This window comes from Kogia breviceps, chromosome 5, assembly GCF_026419965.1.
Source record: "Kogia breviceps isolate mKogBre1 chromosome 5, mKogBre1 haplotype 1, whole genome shotgun sequence".
Taxonomy (NCBI): Eukaryota; Metazoa; Chordata; class Mammalia; order Artiodactyla; family Physeteridae; genus Kogia; species Kogia breviceps.
In genome coordinates, this window is record NC_081314.1 from 91,900,777 (window position 1) to 91,919,834 (window position 19,058).

The window sequence follows — 19,058 nt, forward strand, 5'->3', positions numbered from 1 at the left end:
AATTTAAAATACACTTCAACTGATTCTATGGAACCAAAGAGAATGATCAACACATTAGATGAGGATTTTTTTTTTCCTCTTTTAAAAAATTTTTCCTCTTCAAGCATTTCTATAATGTTCTCCAAGTGCTGATGCAACCCTTCATCTTCACGTCATTCTGTCCCTCACACAGCTTTCCTATTTCCTACACAGCTTTGTATTTCCTACAAAGCTAGTTCACAAGGAAGTCTCAGATATCTGTATACACCTGGCTAACAAGGAAGTAATTAAAACATGAAAAAGCAACCTCTACCAGGGAGGTTAAATGATAATAAAATACTGACACTCTGTATGTGTCCTGCACGGTCTACTCCTCCACTGTATTCAACATGCATTCCCAGGCCTCACAAAGAAGACTGGTTGGCCACATTACATTACCACCAGTTGACAGCTGGGGAAACACAGGCCTTAGTGCCTTGCCTTGGGACACAACTCTTAATGGGGAAGTTGTCACCAGAATTCAGATCTCTGGATTCAGTCCCAAACCATGGAGTCCGTGGGGTGTCCTGGGTCTATCTGACATGAGGCAAGTACTCCCAATTCCCATTCCTAGACATTGCCTTGGAGGATCCATACAGCAAGTCCACAATTGCAGCCACTTGCACAGAGATCAGATCATCTTCCTCCAACTTTCATTTTTCATTGGTATTCATCTTCCATTCAAATATAAGGTTCCAAATTACTCTCCAGGGTACCTATAAAAGCAGACTTTACAGTATTACTAGGAATCAAGGAGAAAGCAAAAGCAAGGCTTTCAACTTCTGAATTTCCTGCTTATCCCCGAAATCAACAGTTGAGCTGCCAAAGGGATGGCAGTAGGGGAGAGGGCCCTAGAAAAATCAGGTTGGAACCATATGTGTGTATATGCGGAGTTCCATATACCAAGTAAACATCAAGCCAGTTAGAAGGTTAATCAGAAGGTAGAATTCAAAGTCTCTGCTGTGTTACAAGCATCTGATCAGAATGAATAATTTTCCTGCCCCTGTTAGAGCTGAATCAGAAGGGTTCAGCCTAAACGTCACCAGGGACTTACTTGGAAATGAGATGCGGCCAAAGCAAATGAGGCATAGTCTTGTTCTTTGAGACAAGAGCTTGGAAATTATTTCCCTTAGTTAAGCAGGGCAAGTTCACCCCCCAGGCCTACCTGCTCTTTTCTCCCTTCTCCTCTACATCTATTCCTGTTAAATCAAATGGCCAGACTGAGAGAAGACAGAAAGAGTAGACCCAGGGGATGACGAGCCGGGATGGGGGATGGCGAGCCGGGATGGGGGATGGCGGGTGGTGGGTGAAGGCTGGGGGAGGGTGGAGGGTGAGGGCAAGTAGCAAGGCAGTATAGGAAAGGAAGGCAAAGAATCCTCAAGAAAAGGAGGCACCAGTTATCGCTGGTTCTCCCTACTGGAAAAAGAAAAACCAAATTAAAAGTTAAAGAACTTTTTAAAACCACCTCTACCTCTGGGGATTCTCTCTCTGAAGAGAGGAGCCGCACACCTCCGGGATAAGATTCCTCAAGTTCCTTGGAGCCGGAGGGATCTGAGGGCCCTCGGGCAGGCTCAGGGTGGAGGGCATTGTTGTGTCTGCTCCATTCAGAATATTCCAGCGCGCACCACCGGCGCTTGGGGTCTGCTGCGCCCAGAGAGCTGGCTAGAAACCGGAAACTGTGCGGTGCCAGGCCCGGGTCCTGGCCGGCAGCCTGGCTCAGAGCCCGTCGGATAGCGCCGCCTGCGAAGACGACCTTACCTGAACTGGGCAGGGCTCCTCCTCTAGAGCAAAGATGCCCTGGACGGCTCCATTGAGTGGCGTCTGCTCGTCTGGCTGCCCCTGGATCACAGAGAGCTCCAGCTCATCTCCTGGCGATGGGGGCCTGGCCCCCTCCATGGACGGGCAGTGGAGGATTAAACAGCCCGCCAGGAAGCAGGACGCATACACCCAAGGGTACAAAGTGGCCTCGCGCGTGGCTCGCCCTACGCCCCCGGTGGGCGGGGCGGGGAGCCCTCGGGCAGTGGGCGGGGCCTGGTGGGGCGGCGGTTGTGAGGTGGCTGGAGGCGGGCTTTGACGCCTGGGAAGCGCCCCTAGCTCCCGCCAGGTGCGGCAGCCTTGGCCTGCTGTGAGCTCAGGAACACAGCGGAAGAGGGCTGTTTTTCTGGTTTGTTCAGGGCGCTACCTGCTCTGCCTTTTGCTATTTGTACAGATACAAAACACAAGCTGAGCCGAGGGCCTGACTGGGCGTCAGGCTGTGGCATGGATGGACATTCCACCCTCCTCGAGGAGCTGTCTGTTGCAAGGTCTTGCCCCAGTTTTCGCTGCCAAGCAAAATTTCATTCATTTAATCCACATATAACTATGAACATATAACTATTTCCTGCATGCCAGGCGTCGTGCGAGGTTCTGAGCCAAGGAAGGTGCATAATACGAATACACTCCTTCCTCTTACGAGTCCAGAGTCAGGCAAAGACACAGCGTAATGAGTGGTGGAGGGAACAGCAGGCTCAGGAACCAGGCTCCCCGGATTAATCACCTCTCACAGGGTTCCTAATGGCGAGACCTTGGCCTTTCATCTTTCTGTGCCCAGTTTCCTCATCTGGAAAGTTGACATAATGTTAGTGCCCCCCTAAGGGAGTTGTTGCCCGATTAAAAGAGTTGATGTCAGCAAAGCACTCAGACATATAGCAAACATTCATAAAGGTTGGCTATTATCTACCTTTGGGAAGAGGAGTCACAGATACCCCACCATCACCACCACCACCACACACAGACGCGCGCACACACACACACACACACATACACACAACCTTAGGAAAAAGTATATGCACCCACTCACAATCCACAGTCCAAAGTTCAGAACTTCTGGTCTTGAGAGCCTGAAATGATGTTTGCTCTGTACGGTGTGCTGATTCTCAAGCTTCTGCTCCGGACTGGCTTGCTTCCCTACTTCTCGTCCCTGCCCCCAACAAACATACATATTGAGATGAGTTTGAGGCATGGACCGGGCACATATACATCAGCTCCATTTCAGAAGATGTTGACTTGCGTCCAAAAATCCAGCACCCTCGATGCCTACTGTTCAGACACTGCCTAGATATCGGGTCTCTAGTTGTCTCTTGCCCGGCTGCCAGCTCATCTGCACTCTGGACTCCACCTGCCTGCTGGATGGGGTTGTGCTAACTGCAGCCACTCAGCTGCTGGCTGGCACTGACTTCTGCTTTCTCTGCCCTAAAATGCAGGACTCGGTCTGCATTCTCAGCTGGGATTTTGTAAGAGGCTTTCTAATGAAGGAGCAAGGGTTAAGGGAACCAAGAAGGGGCACCAAGGCACTCAAACGCTAGCAACAGCAGAAAGCCCTCCATACCCTGAGGCTTAAAGGGACTAGGGCTTGGTTAAAAACTAGAACCATCAGTTGGGCCCTCTTGATAGGATCTGTAGTCACAAAAATTTGCAGCCACTGCCAGGACTACGGTCCAGCAGAGAGGAAAAATGCTCTGATCTTTCTCTCCACCTGCCAGGGTTTTGCCCATTAACTCCCATTGGAAACTGGTGATGGAGGTTGGGGGTCAGCCTCCCAGGCTAAGAGCAAAGAATGAATCAGAGGTGGAAAGAGAGGAAGCTGCATGTATACCTTTCCCTGCAATAACTAACTTCTAGTCTACCTTCTCAGACATTCAGTAGTCAGTAGACTCCTCTGGTCTGACCAGATTCCTCTTCCTGGCTGGCCCTTCTCTCTCCCATGCTGTTGACACTCCCCACGTCTCTGTATATGATGCTCCCTCTACTTGAAATGTTTTTCCTTCCATTCCAGCCCACTTTCTGTATGGACAGCTCCCCTTCATCTTTAGATCCAAGCTGAAACACACTTTTCCCAATAAACCTTCTCTGATTCCCTTCCTCCACCGAAAGTTATGCACACTCTTCTCTGCTACCAATACACGTTGTTCCTGTGCTAACCATGTCACATATTCAGTCTAATTTAATTCAACAAGTAGTACTGAGTGCTTGCTATGTGTCAGGCATTCTTCTTGGTGCTTGAGATGTACCTGAAGAGATAGCTCAATAAAACACAATCACTGCCATTGTGAAACTAATATTTATTAAGGGGGAGCAAACTTAAATAATGTTTTCAGAATATTAGGAGGTGGTGCATGCTACGGGGAAAAAAAATGATAAAGAAGAGTATGGGAGGTTGGAGAGCTGAGCGGTGCAGTTGGGAGTTGCGATTATAAATAAGGTGACCAACTTAGGCCTCATTAGGAAAGTGAAATATGAGCAAAGAGTTGAAGATGGCAAGAAATTAGCTCTGCAGATTTCTGAAAGAAGAAGGAACTCCAGGACAAAGGACCTGAGACTGGAGCCTGTCTGACTTTTACTGTCTGAGAATCTGTAAAGAGGCCAGAATGGCTAAAATGGAATATGAACAGGAATTTTTTTCCCTTGTCTGCCTCCACCATTTGTTTAATCTCCTCGAGGTATCTATGTTCCCAGTACTCCGCTCTGTATCCAGCACAGTGCCCTCCGTAAATGTTGATTAACTTGAATATTCTCGGTAATGACAGCTTGCTAGACCCAGGGCTAGAACCATTAAAACCTCTCTAACCCTGACTCCTATCCTTACCCAGCCCCAGACCACCTTTCCCATAATTTCCTCATTTGACTACAGGAGCTCATTCTCAGTGGGAGATTCCCTCTGTTGTGTAGGATGGATTGTAACTATCTTCCAAGCCTGCTTTCTCCATGAACAGATGTCTAAAATCTCCTTCACTCTCCCAGAGAACCAGAAACCTACTGTTTCCTGTCACAAGCATATTCTACACCACATCTCTCAATGCCTTCTGAGTACCACGAGGCGAGGTTTATTTATTCTCTTATCTAGACTCGAATGCACTTCCAGAATTCCATAAGACTAGCCCTTGCACACTGTTGCCATCCCTATGGTAGTATAGGTTTTGAAGACAAGAAGAGTTAGGATCAAATTTAGACCCTCACTATCTGTGTGTTCTTAGGCAAGTTGTTTAAAGTCTATGAGCTTCTTTCCGCTTTATAAAATGATTCCTACCCAGTAGAGTTAGGAGGATTAAATGAGGTAATTAAAGTAAAGCATTTATTTCTGTGCCTGGCAAAAGCAGAATCGCAGTAAATATTCCTTTCCTTTCCATAACTATGAGTATCTCTGAAACTAATACCCACCTACCCCAAACTCTTTGCACCCAGCAATAACCTTTGATTCAATATACTTTCTTTTGATATTGATTTGTGTTCCTGTCTTGTCACATTCTCTGGAGTGCTGACACTTGCTCACACCTCCCCATATTGCCTGAACTACTTAAATTCTTACTTGCAACCTGTTCCTGATTTCTGATAACTGCAAATTTCTTCATCTCCAGAGAGCTGACCTAGAATGTAGGTGAATGTACCAACTTCTACTTGAGGACTTTTTTTATCCTGCCAGTCTGACTCTAAACTGAAGATTCAGATGAGTTAGAAAGAAGTGTTTCTCCCTGGAGGTAGAACCAGGTTTAGATTAAATAATTCTTGTTGAAGTTTAGGATTTGTGAATGAGGAATCAAATTCTATCTAGATTTCTTTTTGCATTTTCTTCAAAACTGACTTCTATAGGGGTAGGTTTTTAAAGGATATTTTTCTTTCATAAATTGTTCTTTAAATGTGCTTTTTTAAAGTAAACTGTTCTTGCACAAATAGTTCTTTTTAATATAATCTAAAAATTATTATTGACTCAAGTACTTTAGTTCATTCAAGGGGGTCAAATGTAAATAACATTAAAAAATTCAAACATACTTCTTGCCAAAACTTGCTGACCAGTATAAGATTTTCAATTTTGCTTTTCTTGTCATACTACTTGCTCTTCTTTCTTCATCTCCTTAAAGAGCAAATAATTTCCTAAATGGTTATCATATAAAACAAAAAATAAAGTCACATCATTAAAGTGAGGTGACCAAAGCATCTCATTAGCTTCAAATAGATCTATGCCTCTTCAAAACACCACGTTTTGTACCCATATGTTGACAGATGGCAAGCAGTACTATGCTGAACATCAGCAATTAGAGCAATTGGATCAGCCACTCAGGATACTCAAGCAGAAAACAAATGAGAAATAGTTGGTTGGCTTGTGGGATTTCATTTTGAAGTTTTCCAGGCACTGTGAAGGGTGAGTCCCTTCAAATTCTCCCCAATAGTCTAGCACATGAAAATGCTCCTGTCTTTGTTTTTGGAGACCATTCCACTCTGTTAACTAAACCAGTCTTGGAATTTGCCTCTACTCACACCTTTGCAAAAATAAAGTTAATATTCCTACATCATTCAGGTTCTAAAGGCATCTTGGCATGAAGTAGCCAAGTAAGTTAAACTGGTGTTTCTCAACCTTTTCCCCATGTCTGCACTGATGAGGAGCATGGTACACTCACATTAGCACCAGCAAGTGCTAAGAATGGTAGCATGTATGCATGGTTTGAAAACTCCCTCTGATGAACCTGATAGATCATGCTCTCCATCCTCCATCTCCTAACTGAGATCGCAAATGTATGCAAAGTTGTGAAGTATTTTGTTGAATAGCAAATCTCCTCAGAAATCACCAAAAGTAAAAAGTACAATTCATCGTGTACCTAGGTCACAGCAATACCAGGCAAAATACACCTAGGTTTTAAGAACTGTCAGCCTAATTTGTTCTTCTATGCCATGGGTTCAGTAGCTAAATCTCCCTCTGTGGATTAAGGAGAACACTTGGCCCTCTGAATTGCACTATGCCACAGCCAGTTTAATGAATCCTCAGGGACATATTCAAAGGTGTATCATTAAAACATTTTTCCTTTATCTGAAGGAAACAGTCTTTTAGCAAATCAAAATATGTTTTGTGAAATGGAAAACATTCACTATCTCAGGGAAATCATACCCAGGTTTCAGTCTTACTATCTGATCTGGGTTATGACACCTTTTACTCTCTCTTCTTTTGCTGTCACATTAAGATTTTCCGAGGTGCTATGAAATCCAGTTTCATTATTTTGGACCCTACTTAAAAATAGCACTGCTATTACTTTCTTTGACTTTATCCCAAGGAAAACAATAATATCCTCCTTCTCCTTTCTGCTGTTTTTACCTACTTGGTGATATTGTTAAGTACAGCCTCTATTAATGCAAAGTTTATTCTGAGATTATGTGTGAAACACTCTAAATCAAAACAAAATAAATCAATAACTATGATGTATTGAGCATGTACTATAGGTTTACAACTATGCTAGGTATTACATGGCTCTGATAATAAAAGAAAATTTTGGCCATTGGAGTTTTATAAAGGGATCAGAAGTCACATGATAATATGCTGAAATTTTTCACTTTCAAAACAGTCATCCAAAAATTCCTTTGTCTTTCAACTGCTGACCAGCATTGCCACAATTTTCTTAAATCCCCTGTAAGTGCTTTCAATCCAACTACCACAATGCTTCATTCTATAGTTTTAGTGAAGATTACTAATTAGTAATTGACAAATAATTTTTGTTAGTTGTTTGATGGTTTCTCTGTACACAATATTACCATGTTATAGCTGAAGAAAAGTCCTGTGTTATGGTTAGACACATTGGATTGGAAAATAACAATATATAGGTACTTCCTCTGTCAATAACTGAGTTTAGCTTTATTTGCATTTGTGAAGGAGTCATTTTTATGCATTTTATTTCATTAGAACACTGAAGATCTGGCATGGTTTTTTTTAATGGAACTTATTTCAATAAACCAGTTTTGCCTGGATCCTTATAAATATCTGCCCTTGAATAGGAACATAAAGTAAGGTATGGATTCCTGAGCATCTCACCCACTTTATGTCCTATTTTAGAGGTTTTGTTCATGACATTACTTTAGTTTTCTTCCATTCCTGAATCAATGGCCCTCTGATGCTTAAGAATGAATACAGTTCTATCCTTGAGGCAATTTTTCAGGGAACAAAATACATATTAGTCTTTCTGTCTTTCAATACCAAATGTATGCAGTCTGAGAGTTCCAGAAAAAAAAATTATCTCATTTTACTGATAATTACTGCATTCTTTTTTAAAGAATCTATCACATAAAACACAGTCAAAAATCAAACTTGCACAATTACAAAAGAGAAGGGACATATTTATGAATCCAGGGAACAAAGTTTGACACCCTTGTATAAACACCAGGAAAGTTTGGTCTTCCACATCCATGTCCCCAGCTAACAATGCCAGTCAAAATCCATTTTCCATCACTTTTTCTTCGACAGGACAAAGGTCCACCCGAATCTCCCTACACAAGAAGATAGTATAAGTAAAAAGCACATTTGTCCCGTGATCATCAATTTTGCATTAAGGTGTCTAATGAATTGTGAGCAAACTTCTACTCTGACAGGTTCTTGCTTGGCTAACTACTATGCAGTCTGAGGAAGTAACAAGAAATAATGTGAAACTTCTAATGTCATTTTAGAATTATTTTTCCTATAATCAAAAAGGTACATTCAACATAAGAAACTAGATTCTTTAGGCCAAGAGTGACATTAAAAGATTCTTGCAGAGGAAACAATTCTCACATACGTCCAAAAAAATAACAAACCTCAATAGTAATAAGAATGACAATAATAATAATAGCCAACATTTATTTAGTGCTGGTATGTGCTAAGCACTGTTTTGGGTCATTTAATCCGCACAATAACCTTTTGAGGCATGGTTATCTTGGAAGGTAGGTTGACTTCTACCTCTGGGCCATGCAACTTTAGTGTTGGCTCATGGCCCTGAGGAAGAAAGAAAAGGAGACCCTGTTTAGTTGGCCAGGTCCAATTACGAAACCCCAAGGATCACTGGCTGATAGTTATCACAGAGAAATCACCCTCACTTGAGAGTCCTTTCTGACATCTTAACTCCAAAAGCAAAGGCTGAAATAATTCAATGTTTAAACAGAATTCCTACAGTGCTCATTATTTAAAGTATAATATCTGGATTTTTATTTTCATATTTTGGAGGATACCTGAAGCTACACCTTACTCAGAGGCAAAGATAAAAAAAGCATTCCTAATGTGTCCCTGGATGCCACCCCTACAATTCTAAACCTGATTAGGTGAATTCTAACTAGTAGGAGACTGGGATCTTTTTATTTTAACTGTTGCCACACCAACTCTACAAAGTCTAATTTAACCTCTAAACCCTGGTGGCTATGAGGAACAGGACTATATAACCGACTAGCTGCAGGAAGCACCCAAAATATAGTAGCTTTAGCATTACAGAGGTAAGCGTTCAAATCCCAGCTCAACTAGCTGTGTGACCTTGGGTAATTTACTTAGGCTCTCTGTGCCCCAGTTTCCTCTTCTATAAAATGGGGATGAAAGAATAATTTGAATGAATTTATGTAAAGGACCTAGTACAGTGCTTGCCACAAAATAGGAGCTTAGAAGATAGAAGTCACTACAGTATTATAATAAGATTATTTTTAAGGTTATGTAAAGATGCAGGAACAGCTCCCCTGCCCTCCTCATTCTCTAAATCATCTTTTCACTTTTTGGCAATCAAATAGACATCTGCATACATTGGAATCTGAGGCTCATAGAAATGTCCCCCCAAAGGTGACCTTCAACTTCACCACTGTCAGAAGGCCTAACCAGAGGCATAAAAATGAGTGTCCCTGTCACCTCTCCCACTCCTCTTTCCTTTCCCCCAGCCTATGCGTTAAAGGAGTAAGTAAATAAAACACTGTTTCTTTAGAAGGTACATGGCCACTGCTAAGAAATAGGTAGTGATCCTAAAACACTGCGTGTGTGCGTTCTGCTTTGTTTTTTAGTTTTTGGTTATAAGAAAATCATGGCAGAATGATAAATGCTGACTTCATTCCCTAATTGTTGGAGGAAAATACATGGCGACTATAAAATGAGTTTTACAGATCCAATTACTATTTAATCACCTTTTCCTGATCTCAGACAATTGGATTATAATTAATATATGAATGAAGGTAGGCCCCTGCCCGAGTTATTGCCCAGTGTCGTATAGATTAAACACGAAAGCATTTATGGAAAGTACAACATGTTAGGCAAGGGAAATGTAAGATGACTTACCCTGCAAGCATCTCTCTTGCCTGACATGACGCCCGCACAGAGCATCCTCGAAGTGATGATCCCATAGGTGGAAACACAGAGGGTTTGGTCAATGAGCTCTACCTCTGCTTGCTGCAAAACAGGGGAACCTTTATTATCTGGAAAACACATAGAAGTAGAAATCACAGTGATGATTACATTTACTTTATTAGACAATTTACTCATTTTCTCCTTTTACCCTCATAACAATTCTTTTACGTAAATTCTACTATGATAACCATTTTTCTGATGAAGAAATGGAGGCTTAAGAGGATAAAGGACTTAACCAGGTGGCACAAGAATAGCGAGTAACAGAGCAAGATTCAGACCCAAGGTCTGACTCGACCATCTGAGCTACTGTGCCATACTCCTTCACCAAGTACCTCCTGCCTTCAGGACTGTGAATCAGCAACAGTTATTACCAATACTCAGTGGTCAGGAAGGCCCCTTAAGTGGAGCATGATAACTGACATATGGGAGTATCCTAGGAACCATAGAAACATAACACTGTGGATATAGCCATTTCACTTCCTTTTCTAACCTCTGTGGCTAAGATGATTCAGAAAAATAAACTCACACACTCATGTTTGTAAAGAAAATGTCCCATGATATGGTGGTTGAATAGATTCTTTCCTCTTGTGATATATGATTATGTAATTAAAGTCCTGAGCACAGTCCTGATAGGTTATAGGTGTTCGAGCAGTGATCTGCCTTCCCTCAGCAGGGCCAAACAGGTGGTGAATTTCATGATTTCAATAACTAAATGTAGGCAGTTAGCACTGGAGAAGCTACCCATGGTGAATCTTTAGAGAGTGTCAAAGCAAGGCCAAGATAAGGTTCAAGACTTAACAGAAAATGTATCTGTCCTAAGCCCTTGGAAATGACTGCAAGGGAATCCAAGATGACTGGGAGATCAAGGGAAAGCATTAGCTCTAACCTTTGGATTAAAACTTTGGATTCTACCAGGCTTCCCTGGTGGTGCAGTGGTTGAGAGTCCACCTGCCGATGCAGGGGACACGGGTTCGTGCCCCGGTCCGGGAAGATCCCACATGCCGCGGAGCGGCTGAGCCCGTGAGCCATGGCCGCTGAGCCTGCGCGTCCGGAGCCTGAGCTCCGCAACGGGAAAAGCCACAACAGTGAGAGGCCCGCGTACCACACACACACAAAAAAAAAACCTTGGCAGGACAGATCTAGGGACTTCCCTACCATAAAGTCTGACCTTTGTGCATATGAAAAAAGATGCCCCCTCTGGGTGGAAGAATTGTAAAAAGGCATCCCCTCTGGGTGGATCAATTCTAGGCTGATTTAACCCCCTATGCCTGAATCTGCAGTCTGGGAAGCTAAGGGCAGGCTGGATTTCAGCCCTCACTCTCATTGACTTAGCCAGTTAGTTGCCCTTGTGAAGGACATACTCGCATTATCCTCCAGAAAACTGTCTGTGAGTTGACACAGTAAGGTGTGTGTGTGTGACAGAGTATCCTTCTCTTCTTTATGACAATTAGTCAATTTTTTTGGATGAAAGGCAACTAGCAAACCCCTCTGCATTTGAAAAAGGCCCATACTATCTATCCAGTCCTGCCTTGCTCAGAAACCTTCCCTTAAGAAGTGGGTCCTGCTTCTTTTGGGGACAAGGGGAAAGCATCATAAAACAAGAATTATAATACTCTCCTCCATTCCACCTCTCAGAGTTTTTAGAAGGCTCAATGAGATCATATGCAAAAACCCTCTCCATGAACCCTAAAGCACGACATCAACACAAGTTACTAGGATCTGGAGGGCAGGGCATGACGTTCACCGACACACACACCTGCTTCGTGCCTTCGCCCCCAGCCGGTCACCCAGCACTTCTCTCCACTGCGCACTTTCTGGCCAGCAGGAGGAATGCATATTGGCTGAATGAGCTGTTTCAGGGTCTCAGGCCAGGCGACGCTGAGCTGTAGCAAGGCAATATCATAGTCAAAGGTCTGGCTGTTATAGTACTCGTGGACCACAATTCTTCTCACTGGGGAGACGAACTTGGCATTCCCCTGCACGTACATGCCAAGGTGAGCCGTCCATGGTGTGGGGTCGGAGAGTCTGGTACGAAAAGAATGAAGCACGGAGTCAGAGGCCTGAAGAACCAGACATGGTTTGGAAAAGAGCACTCCACGGAGGGAGGAGGGCTGCAGGAAGGGGGGTCTGACTTTCAGTCAGTCCATGGGCATGACAAGAAGCACAGCTTCTCTGAGCCTCCCTTGTCTCCTTAGTAAAACCAAAGGTGAAGTAAGGTACAGCAGGGCTGGTAAATAATAGCTAAGTTCCAGAAAATTTCCTCAACCACACTCTAAGGACATGCTGGCAATTTTCTTGCCACCAGTATTTCAGGAATCACACACAGGTCAAGATGGTTAGTGACTGGAATTCATTTGTTACCTTCTCCCTATTCATGCTGACAGTGGTATTCGATGGAGACAGACAGGGTCAGTAAGACAGTGGTCTGGGGATCCTTTTACCAAATTCAAATGATATGAATACCAAAATAGATTAGAAATCAAAGTATTCCAAGCAGGAATGTAAGGAAACTCCTTCTTGAAAACTACCAGAAGCCTTAAAGATCACTGCTCTAACTGTTCAAACTTGACTGTTCACAGGGCCCCACTCTCTATGAGCCCTTCCAGAATTCTAATCCTGACCCCAGTAGCCTGGCATGAAGTCAGCGAGGGTCTTGAAACCTCCACCTGAGATTTCTGTCTCCATGGGTGCAGCAGCCTTGCTCTGGTGGGGTGAAGAGAATGTGGAAGCTTTGGAAGAAAAATAAGGACAGATCCCAAAGAGTGTGGCCCCTTATCTGCTTAGCTGACATCTCACGGGCAGCACTGGGGATCCAGGGGAGTATTGAGGGTCACGTATTACTTGGAGCAGTTTCTTAGCATGAAAGACCAATGGTGGAACAGAAGTGTAGCCGTTTTAGTCATTAACATGAATCCTGTAATTTCCAGGAGAAACAAATACTCTAATTGTATAAATTCATTGAAATACTCCACTTAAAGAAATTCTGAATGAGAAATGAATGGCATATTTTTGTACCTAAGATCCAACAGATTCCAAATAAGGTTCCTTTTTAGTGAAGTTGTTTTCTGAGCTTTCCTTTCACCCTTAGCTGGGAGAGGGTCTGCCCCATAATAACCCCATCGGTAAAGGCAGACAGAGCCCTTTGGACAACCCTAATGGACTTTTTCATGATCCCCCCCATGATATTGTGATATGTACTTGGTTTTCCTTCCATTTCTGGCACAGAGCTCCTAAAACCCTTGGAATTTCCTAAGTGATGAGAGGGGCAAATGTGTCTTTTGTTATGTTAATGGCGTTACTTTGGGACTGCAGCTAAGGCTGGAGGCTGGTCACCAGGAGAAACAACTATGTGATTGGAGGGTTAGAACTTTCAGTTACACTCCCGACCTCCAGGGAGGAATGAGGGGCTAGAGGTTGAATCCATGGCCAATGACCAATGATTTAATTAATCATGGCTCTGTAAGGAAGCTTCCATAAAATTCCAAAAGGACGGGGTTTGGAGAGCTTCCAGGTTGGTGAACGCATGGAGATTCGGAGAGAGTGATGCACACCAGGAAGGCATGGAAAATTCTGTACCCTTTCTCATACCTCACCCTATGCATGCCTTTCATCAGACTATTCCTCAGTTATATCTTATTATAATACACTAGTAAGCCAGCAAGTAAAATGTTTCTCTGAGTTCTGTGAGCTGCTCTAGCAAATTAGTAAAATCCAAGGAAGGGGTCATTAGAACCTCCACTCTATAACCAGTCAGTCAGAAGCTCCGGTGACAACCTAGGCTTTGGATTGGCATCTGAATTAGGGGGAGAGGGGTAGTTTTGTAGGACTGAGCCCCTAAACTGTTTGGTCTGTCTATCTGGGTAGACAAAGTCAGAATTGAGTTGAATTATAGGACACCCAGCTAATGTCAGAGAATTGCTTGGGACTGTGGGAATCCTCCCCACCTCTACCCTGGAAATTGGATGCAGAATCGCTACCCTCACACTCTAAATAGGGATTCCTGTACCCCAGTAATCCCTTAATACCCATTCTCCACACATTCCAATACTCCATCGTCTTCACATGTTCCCACAGAATTCCTTCTGACTTGAAAGCCCTAACCTATTTTCTCAGTCTGGTAAAAGCCTGTTCATTCTTGATATTCCTTTGTGTTCTTCTCTTTATATCACTAATACCTGAAAAGAATGTTCGGCATACAATGGATGTCACAAAAACAAAACAAAATAAAAAACCACCAATTGATTGAATGTGTCCAACAGGGAGCTTCTTCCCACAACATGGGGGCAGGTGTATGGTCTGTGGTCTGTGGTCACTTCAGAGTAAGAATTGAGATGCCCTACCTGTTTCCATGGAAACAGTGGGCGGCCGAGAGAAGCCACTCCCTGGAGATGACTGAGGCTCCACAGTAGGCAGATCCAACAAAGTGGAGGCTGACTTGCCATGGCCAACCCCCTTCCTGGGTGTCGGTGCCCCCGATGATGCGGTGGAGGCTGGAGAGACTCCTGCTGCAGCCTCCTGCTGCAGGAGAGGAAGGGTCACATGAATTAAAGGCAGACTTGGAAGAAAAACTGGAAATCCAGTCAAGTTTTGAGCTGGGTTGGGAACTGACTAACCAGATAAGCAATTTGAAATCCACTGCTTATCTAGAGAGGCGAGATGGGGGTCTGTCTGAAACCAGCACCACCAAATCACTACATCCCTCCTGAAAATAGGCCTTGACACAGAGTCTCTGTACAATAACACACATGAGGGGAGGAGGGGACCTATTAGTAACAGCTGTACTGATAAGAACAGGAGCCGTGGAGTTCAGGTTGTTAGGTAGAGAAAAAAGATTAGTTCCAAATGCAACAGAATTGAGAGTGTCCTTGAACTTGTGCTGATTTGGGAGAGAATTTGTAAGTCCCAAACAAATGAAAACCTAGCTGGACTTCCCTGGTGGCACAGTGATTAAGAATCCGCCTGCCAATGCAGGGAACATGGGTTCGAGCCCTGGTCCGGGAAGATCCCACATGCAGTGGAGCAACTAAGCCCATGCACCACAACTACTGAGCCTGTGCGCCACAACTACTGAGCCTGCGCGCTGCAACTACTGAAGCCCACGCGCCTAGAGCCCATGCTCTGCAACAAGAGAAGCCACCGCAATGAGAAGCCTGCACTCCGCAACGAAGAGTAGCCCCCATTCGCCGCAACCAGAGGAAGCATGCGCACAGCAATGAAGACCCAATGCAGTCAAAAGTAAATTAATTAATTAATTAATTTTTAAAAAAACACCTAGTTAAGAAAAACTAGTTAGCAGAGCAATTATTTTCCAGTGTAAATAGTATTGATAAGGATACATAATTAACAGGTTGGCACATGGCCAATTAGAAGCCACACAACTAATAATAACATACGGTGGATTACTGTTCTCAGGTCCTCAGGTCATAGCTAAGGAACAAACCAGCACTTGACATTGATCACAACATAAGGCATAATTAACAAAGTTATCCATGGCATGGCATTCCAGTACCTATTTCCTTTCTCATAGGTTTTTTATTTAAGAGCTTATCCCTTGATTAGAGTTATTAGAAAGTGAAAGTTCTCAGTATAAACATCTAGTGCATGAATGCTTATTATCAAAAAAGAAGACAGAATTCACTCTAGAATTTTAATTCTGAGAAACCATTTCAGGTTCAGTTCACCAATGTTTACTATTCTTCCCTGGCCTGTGGCAACTTCTGCCTGGGGCATTACACCAAGAAGGGAATAAAAATGAAAAACAGATCAACTGAGGAACTAATACAAAGGATCAGAAGGAACATGTTTCTACTCACTGCAGCCTTCCTCATCACTTCCATCTGGACAGTCCAAAGTGCCATCACATTTTGCATTTTGTTTCCTAATGCAAATATCATTGCCACACTTAAAAGTTCTGTTGTTGCACGGAATACCTAAAAATGAGCAAAGAAGAAAGAATTTTTCCTACTCCGAGACAGATTTGAGTGAATGACATTGAATTCCGTCCACAAAGGATGGCTTAGCCCCAGGATCAGTATTTGCTGCTCTGGGAAACATGGCAGAGGGAAATGAAGCAACCCCACACTGTCCCGTCGCTGCATCTCAGCAGAGTCACTGAAAGGAATGCAGGCAGGTGCACTGATTGAGAATCAACCCAATAGTCTCTCCTTTCTTCCACTGTAGGGGAGATGCCAAGCAGTTGGCCATATCAGTGGCTTAAGCCATGGCTTCTTTGCCATTACTTTGCCTTGTTCTCCAAGAAAATTTTTGAGCAAAAATCAACACCATACCCAGTCCTTTTATACCATTGGGGGCAGTGGGGAATGGACAGATTTTGTGAATTACTGCACATTTGTTCACAACTCTGGCAGTGTGTGTTTTTGTAGGGGCTAGAAAAGACCATACCCTATCACAGTATCTGGCAAATCCCTCTACATCCGATTCTCAGTTTCCTTGAGTCGTGAACAGCATTAAAAGCAAGTCAGCAAGGAAAATCTTCCAGAATTCACACACACACACACACACACACACACACACACACACTCCACCCCAGTTAGAGTGACCAACTCTTCCGCTTTGTCTGGGCCCAGGAGGATTTCCGGGACCTGGGATTTTCTGTGGGGAAACTGGGACAAGTCGATTGCCCTAACCCAAGAGAGATATTTTGATTTGTGCTTAGAAGAGTCTGATTATAACAGCAAAGTGCAGAGGGCTCCTCCTCACTTTGAGTGCAATTCTGCTCATCCTGGCCGTCCTCACAGTCCCTGAAGCCGTCGCAGACCAGAGGGCCGTGCTGCCTGAAGGAGCTGGAGTTGCAGGCAGGTCTAAAAGTCACTGGAAGGAGAGCAGGCAGAAAACTCGTGAGCCTGAGACATCAGTGGGACTCCCTGATGACCAGCAGTGCCCCTCAAAACATGCAAATGGTTAAGATGACGTAAACAAAACAAAACATGTATTTTCTCAAAACTGACACCTCCATGAGGAAAAGCAGATGTTTAAATTTTGGTGTAATTCTTAGCACTTTGAGTTTATCAGATATGACTTTTGCTTGTGGACAAATACATTAAACTCTGGTGGTTTGTTTCTTTAATTACAATTAAATGCATCATAAGATTTTCAGGAAAATAAAAATCATAAACTGTTATCTAAATTGGACTTGTCTACCTTCCTAAACAAAGTGGAGTGTCCTGAGATTGGGGAATTTGTTTTACTCATCTCTGTTCTTCAGGTGCCTGATCAAATAGTAGGTGCTCACTAAAAGTTTGTTGACTAGATTAACAAATGTGAGATCTTAAAGAACAACAGACTTGTAGTCTATTGGTAAGGAAAACTCTCTTTAAAATTATTTTACCCTGAGACATTCATTCCCTGAACTAGGAAATGCCAGTGTAAATCTGTTATAATTTTTCTTCTTTGGAATATTTTCAGTAATTGCCTTTAGACCAGTGACAGACACACTATAGTAGCAAGCACTCTTAGAAGGTATAATTCCTTAGACATTTCTGGGTTTTTTTAAAGTTATCATTTTTGTTATCTGCTCCTGGTTTTGTTTTGTTTTTTGTGGTACGTGGGCCTCTCACTGTCGTGGCCTCTCCCGTTGAGGAGCACAGGCTCCGGACGCACAGGCTCAGTGGCCATGGCTGACGGGCCCAGCTGCTCCGCGGCATGTGGGATCTTCCCAAACCGGGGCACGAACTCGTGTCCCCTGCATCAGCAGGTGGACTCTCAACCTCTGCGACACCAGGGAAGCCCTGCTCCTGTTTTTTCAGAGGTATGTCTTGTGAGGAGCAGGGGGAGAGGACGTTGTTGCCCTGAAATAGTTCACTTATTTACTATGACAGTATCTAGTACCTAGTCAACTCCTAGAGAATAGCTCCCAACATGGCATGATGAGAAATGATAATTACTAAAAAACAGTCTTTGTTACGAAGTAACAATAATCACTTTCATTTGGAGCATAATAGTAGGGAATAAAAATAACATAAAAAACAAAAGCAACCTCAATCACTATATAATGGTATTTATTTTCTTAAGAAATAGAAGACCCTATAGATTTAAATTGTTAATGAAGCCTAAGTTAAGAGGGTTTTATTTTGTTTTGTCAATAAAAAACAAAAGGTGTAGAGTTACAGGTTATTTTTTTATGAACATAAATTTTCAGTTAGTTATATTAACTTTAATATTTCTCCAAAATATGAAAAAGATTAAATAGCTTCATCACTGCAGTTGTATTGGAATTAAACTCTGGATCTTTAGGAGAAAGTGTTGCCAGTGGTGTCATATGGTCCAGTGAACTATTCTCCCCATATTGCTCCCTGAAACTGGAGATAGATTCTGGAATTATGTGCAAATAGTAATGAAAAACCAATACAGAGACTCTCTGCCCGAAATAAGAATATCCAATACCCCACCACTTAGTTATTACCAATGTGATGTTGATGCAAACTATACAGGTAAAAAAAAAAAAAAAAAAATCAATTCTTTTATTCTCAACACCTGTGCTCCATAAATGAGCATGCTGAAAGTGTTTACTTCTCTGCAGATTCTGAACTTCTTTCTAGAGGAAAGATCCACGCTTTAAAATAGGATTATGGGCTTCCCTGGTGGCGCAATGGTTGAGAGTCCGCCTGCCGATGCAGGGGACGCGGGTTCGTGCCCCGGTCCGGGAAGATCCCACATGCCGCGGGGCGGCTGGGCCCATGAGCCATGGCCTCTGAGCCTGCGCGTCCGGAGCCTGTGCTCCACAACGGGAGAGGCCACAGCAGTGAGAGGCCCGCGTACCACAAAAAAATAAAATAAAATAGGATTATGTTTAAGATTGTGGCTGATTGATTTACTAACCATAGATCCTCATTCTCTATGATAGTATTATGCATCCGCACCCTTGCCATGGCCCCAA

General features: G+C 43.2%; 2 protein-coding genes across 4 annotated transcripts in view; both read right to left on the bottom strand.

Annotated features, from left to right (window-relative positions):
- The window catches only part of C5H3orf52 (chromosome 5 C3orf52 homolog), a 31,961-nt gene extending 28,394 nt beyond the window's left edge, over nt 1-3,567 (bottom strand). Inside the window, exon 1 of one of the 3 annotated variants that reach the window (XM_067035357.1) lies at nt 2,858-3,567. In XM_067035357.1, coding sequence (XP_066891458.1) covers nt 2,858-3,019 — 162 coding nt within the window. In that variant the 5' untranslated portion in view covers nt 3,020-3,567. The other 2 variants (XM_059064921.2, XM_067035358.1) reach the window with 2 other exon arrangements.
- A 4,087-nt stretch (nt 3,568-7,654) lies between these two features.
- TMPRSS7 (transmembrane serine protease 7) overlaps nt 7,655-19,058 on the bottom strand; it is a 40,139-nt gene continuing 28,735 nt past the window's right edge. Inside the window, exons 13-18 of the mRNA XM_067035360.1 lie at nt 16,883-16,993; nt 15,976-16,092; nt 14,503-14,680; nt 11,919-12,187; nt 10,094-10,230; nt 7,655-8,301 (exon numbers count right to left, since the gene is read on the bottom strand). Of these exons, the coding sequence (XP_066891461.1) occupies nt 8,131-8,301; nt 10,094-10,230; nt 11,919-12,187; nt 14,503-14,680; nt 15,976-16,092; nt 16,883-16,993 (983 nt within the window). The 3' untranslated portion in view covers nt 7,655-8,130. The remainder of the gene's footprint in view (nt 8,302-10,093; nt 10,231-11,918; nt 12,188-14,502; nt 14,681-15,975; nt 16,093-16,882; nt 16,994-19,058) is intronic.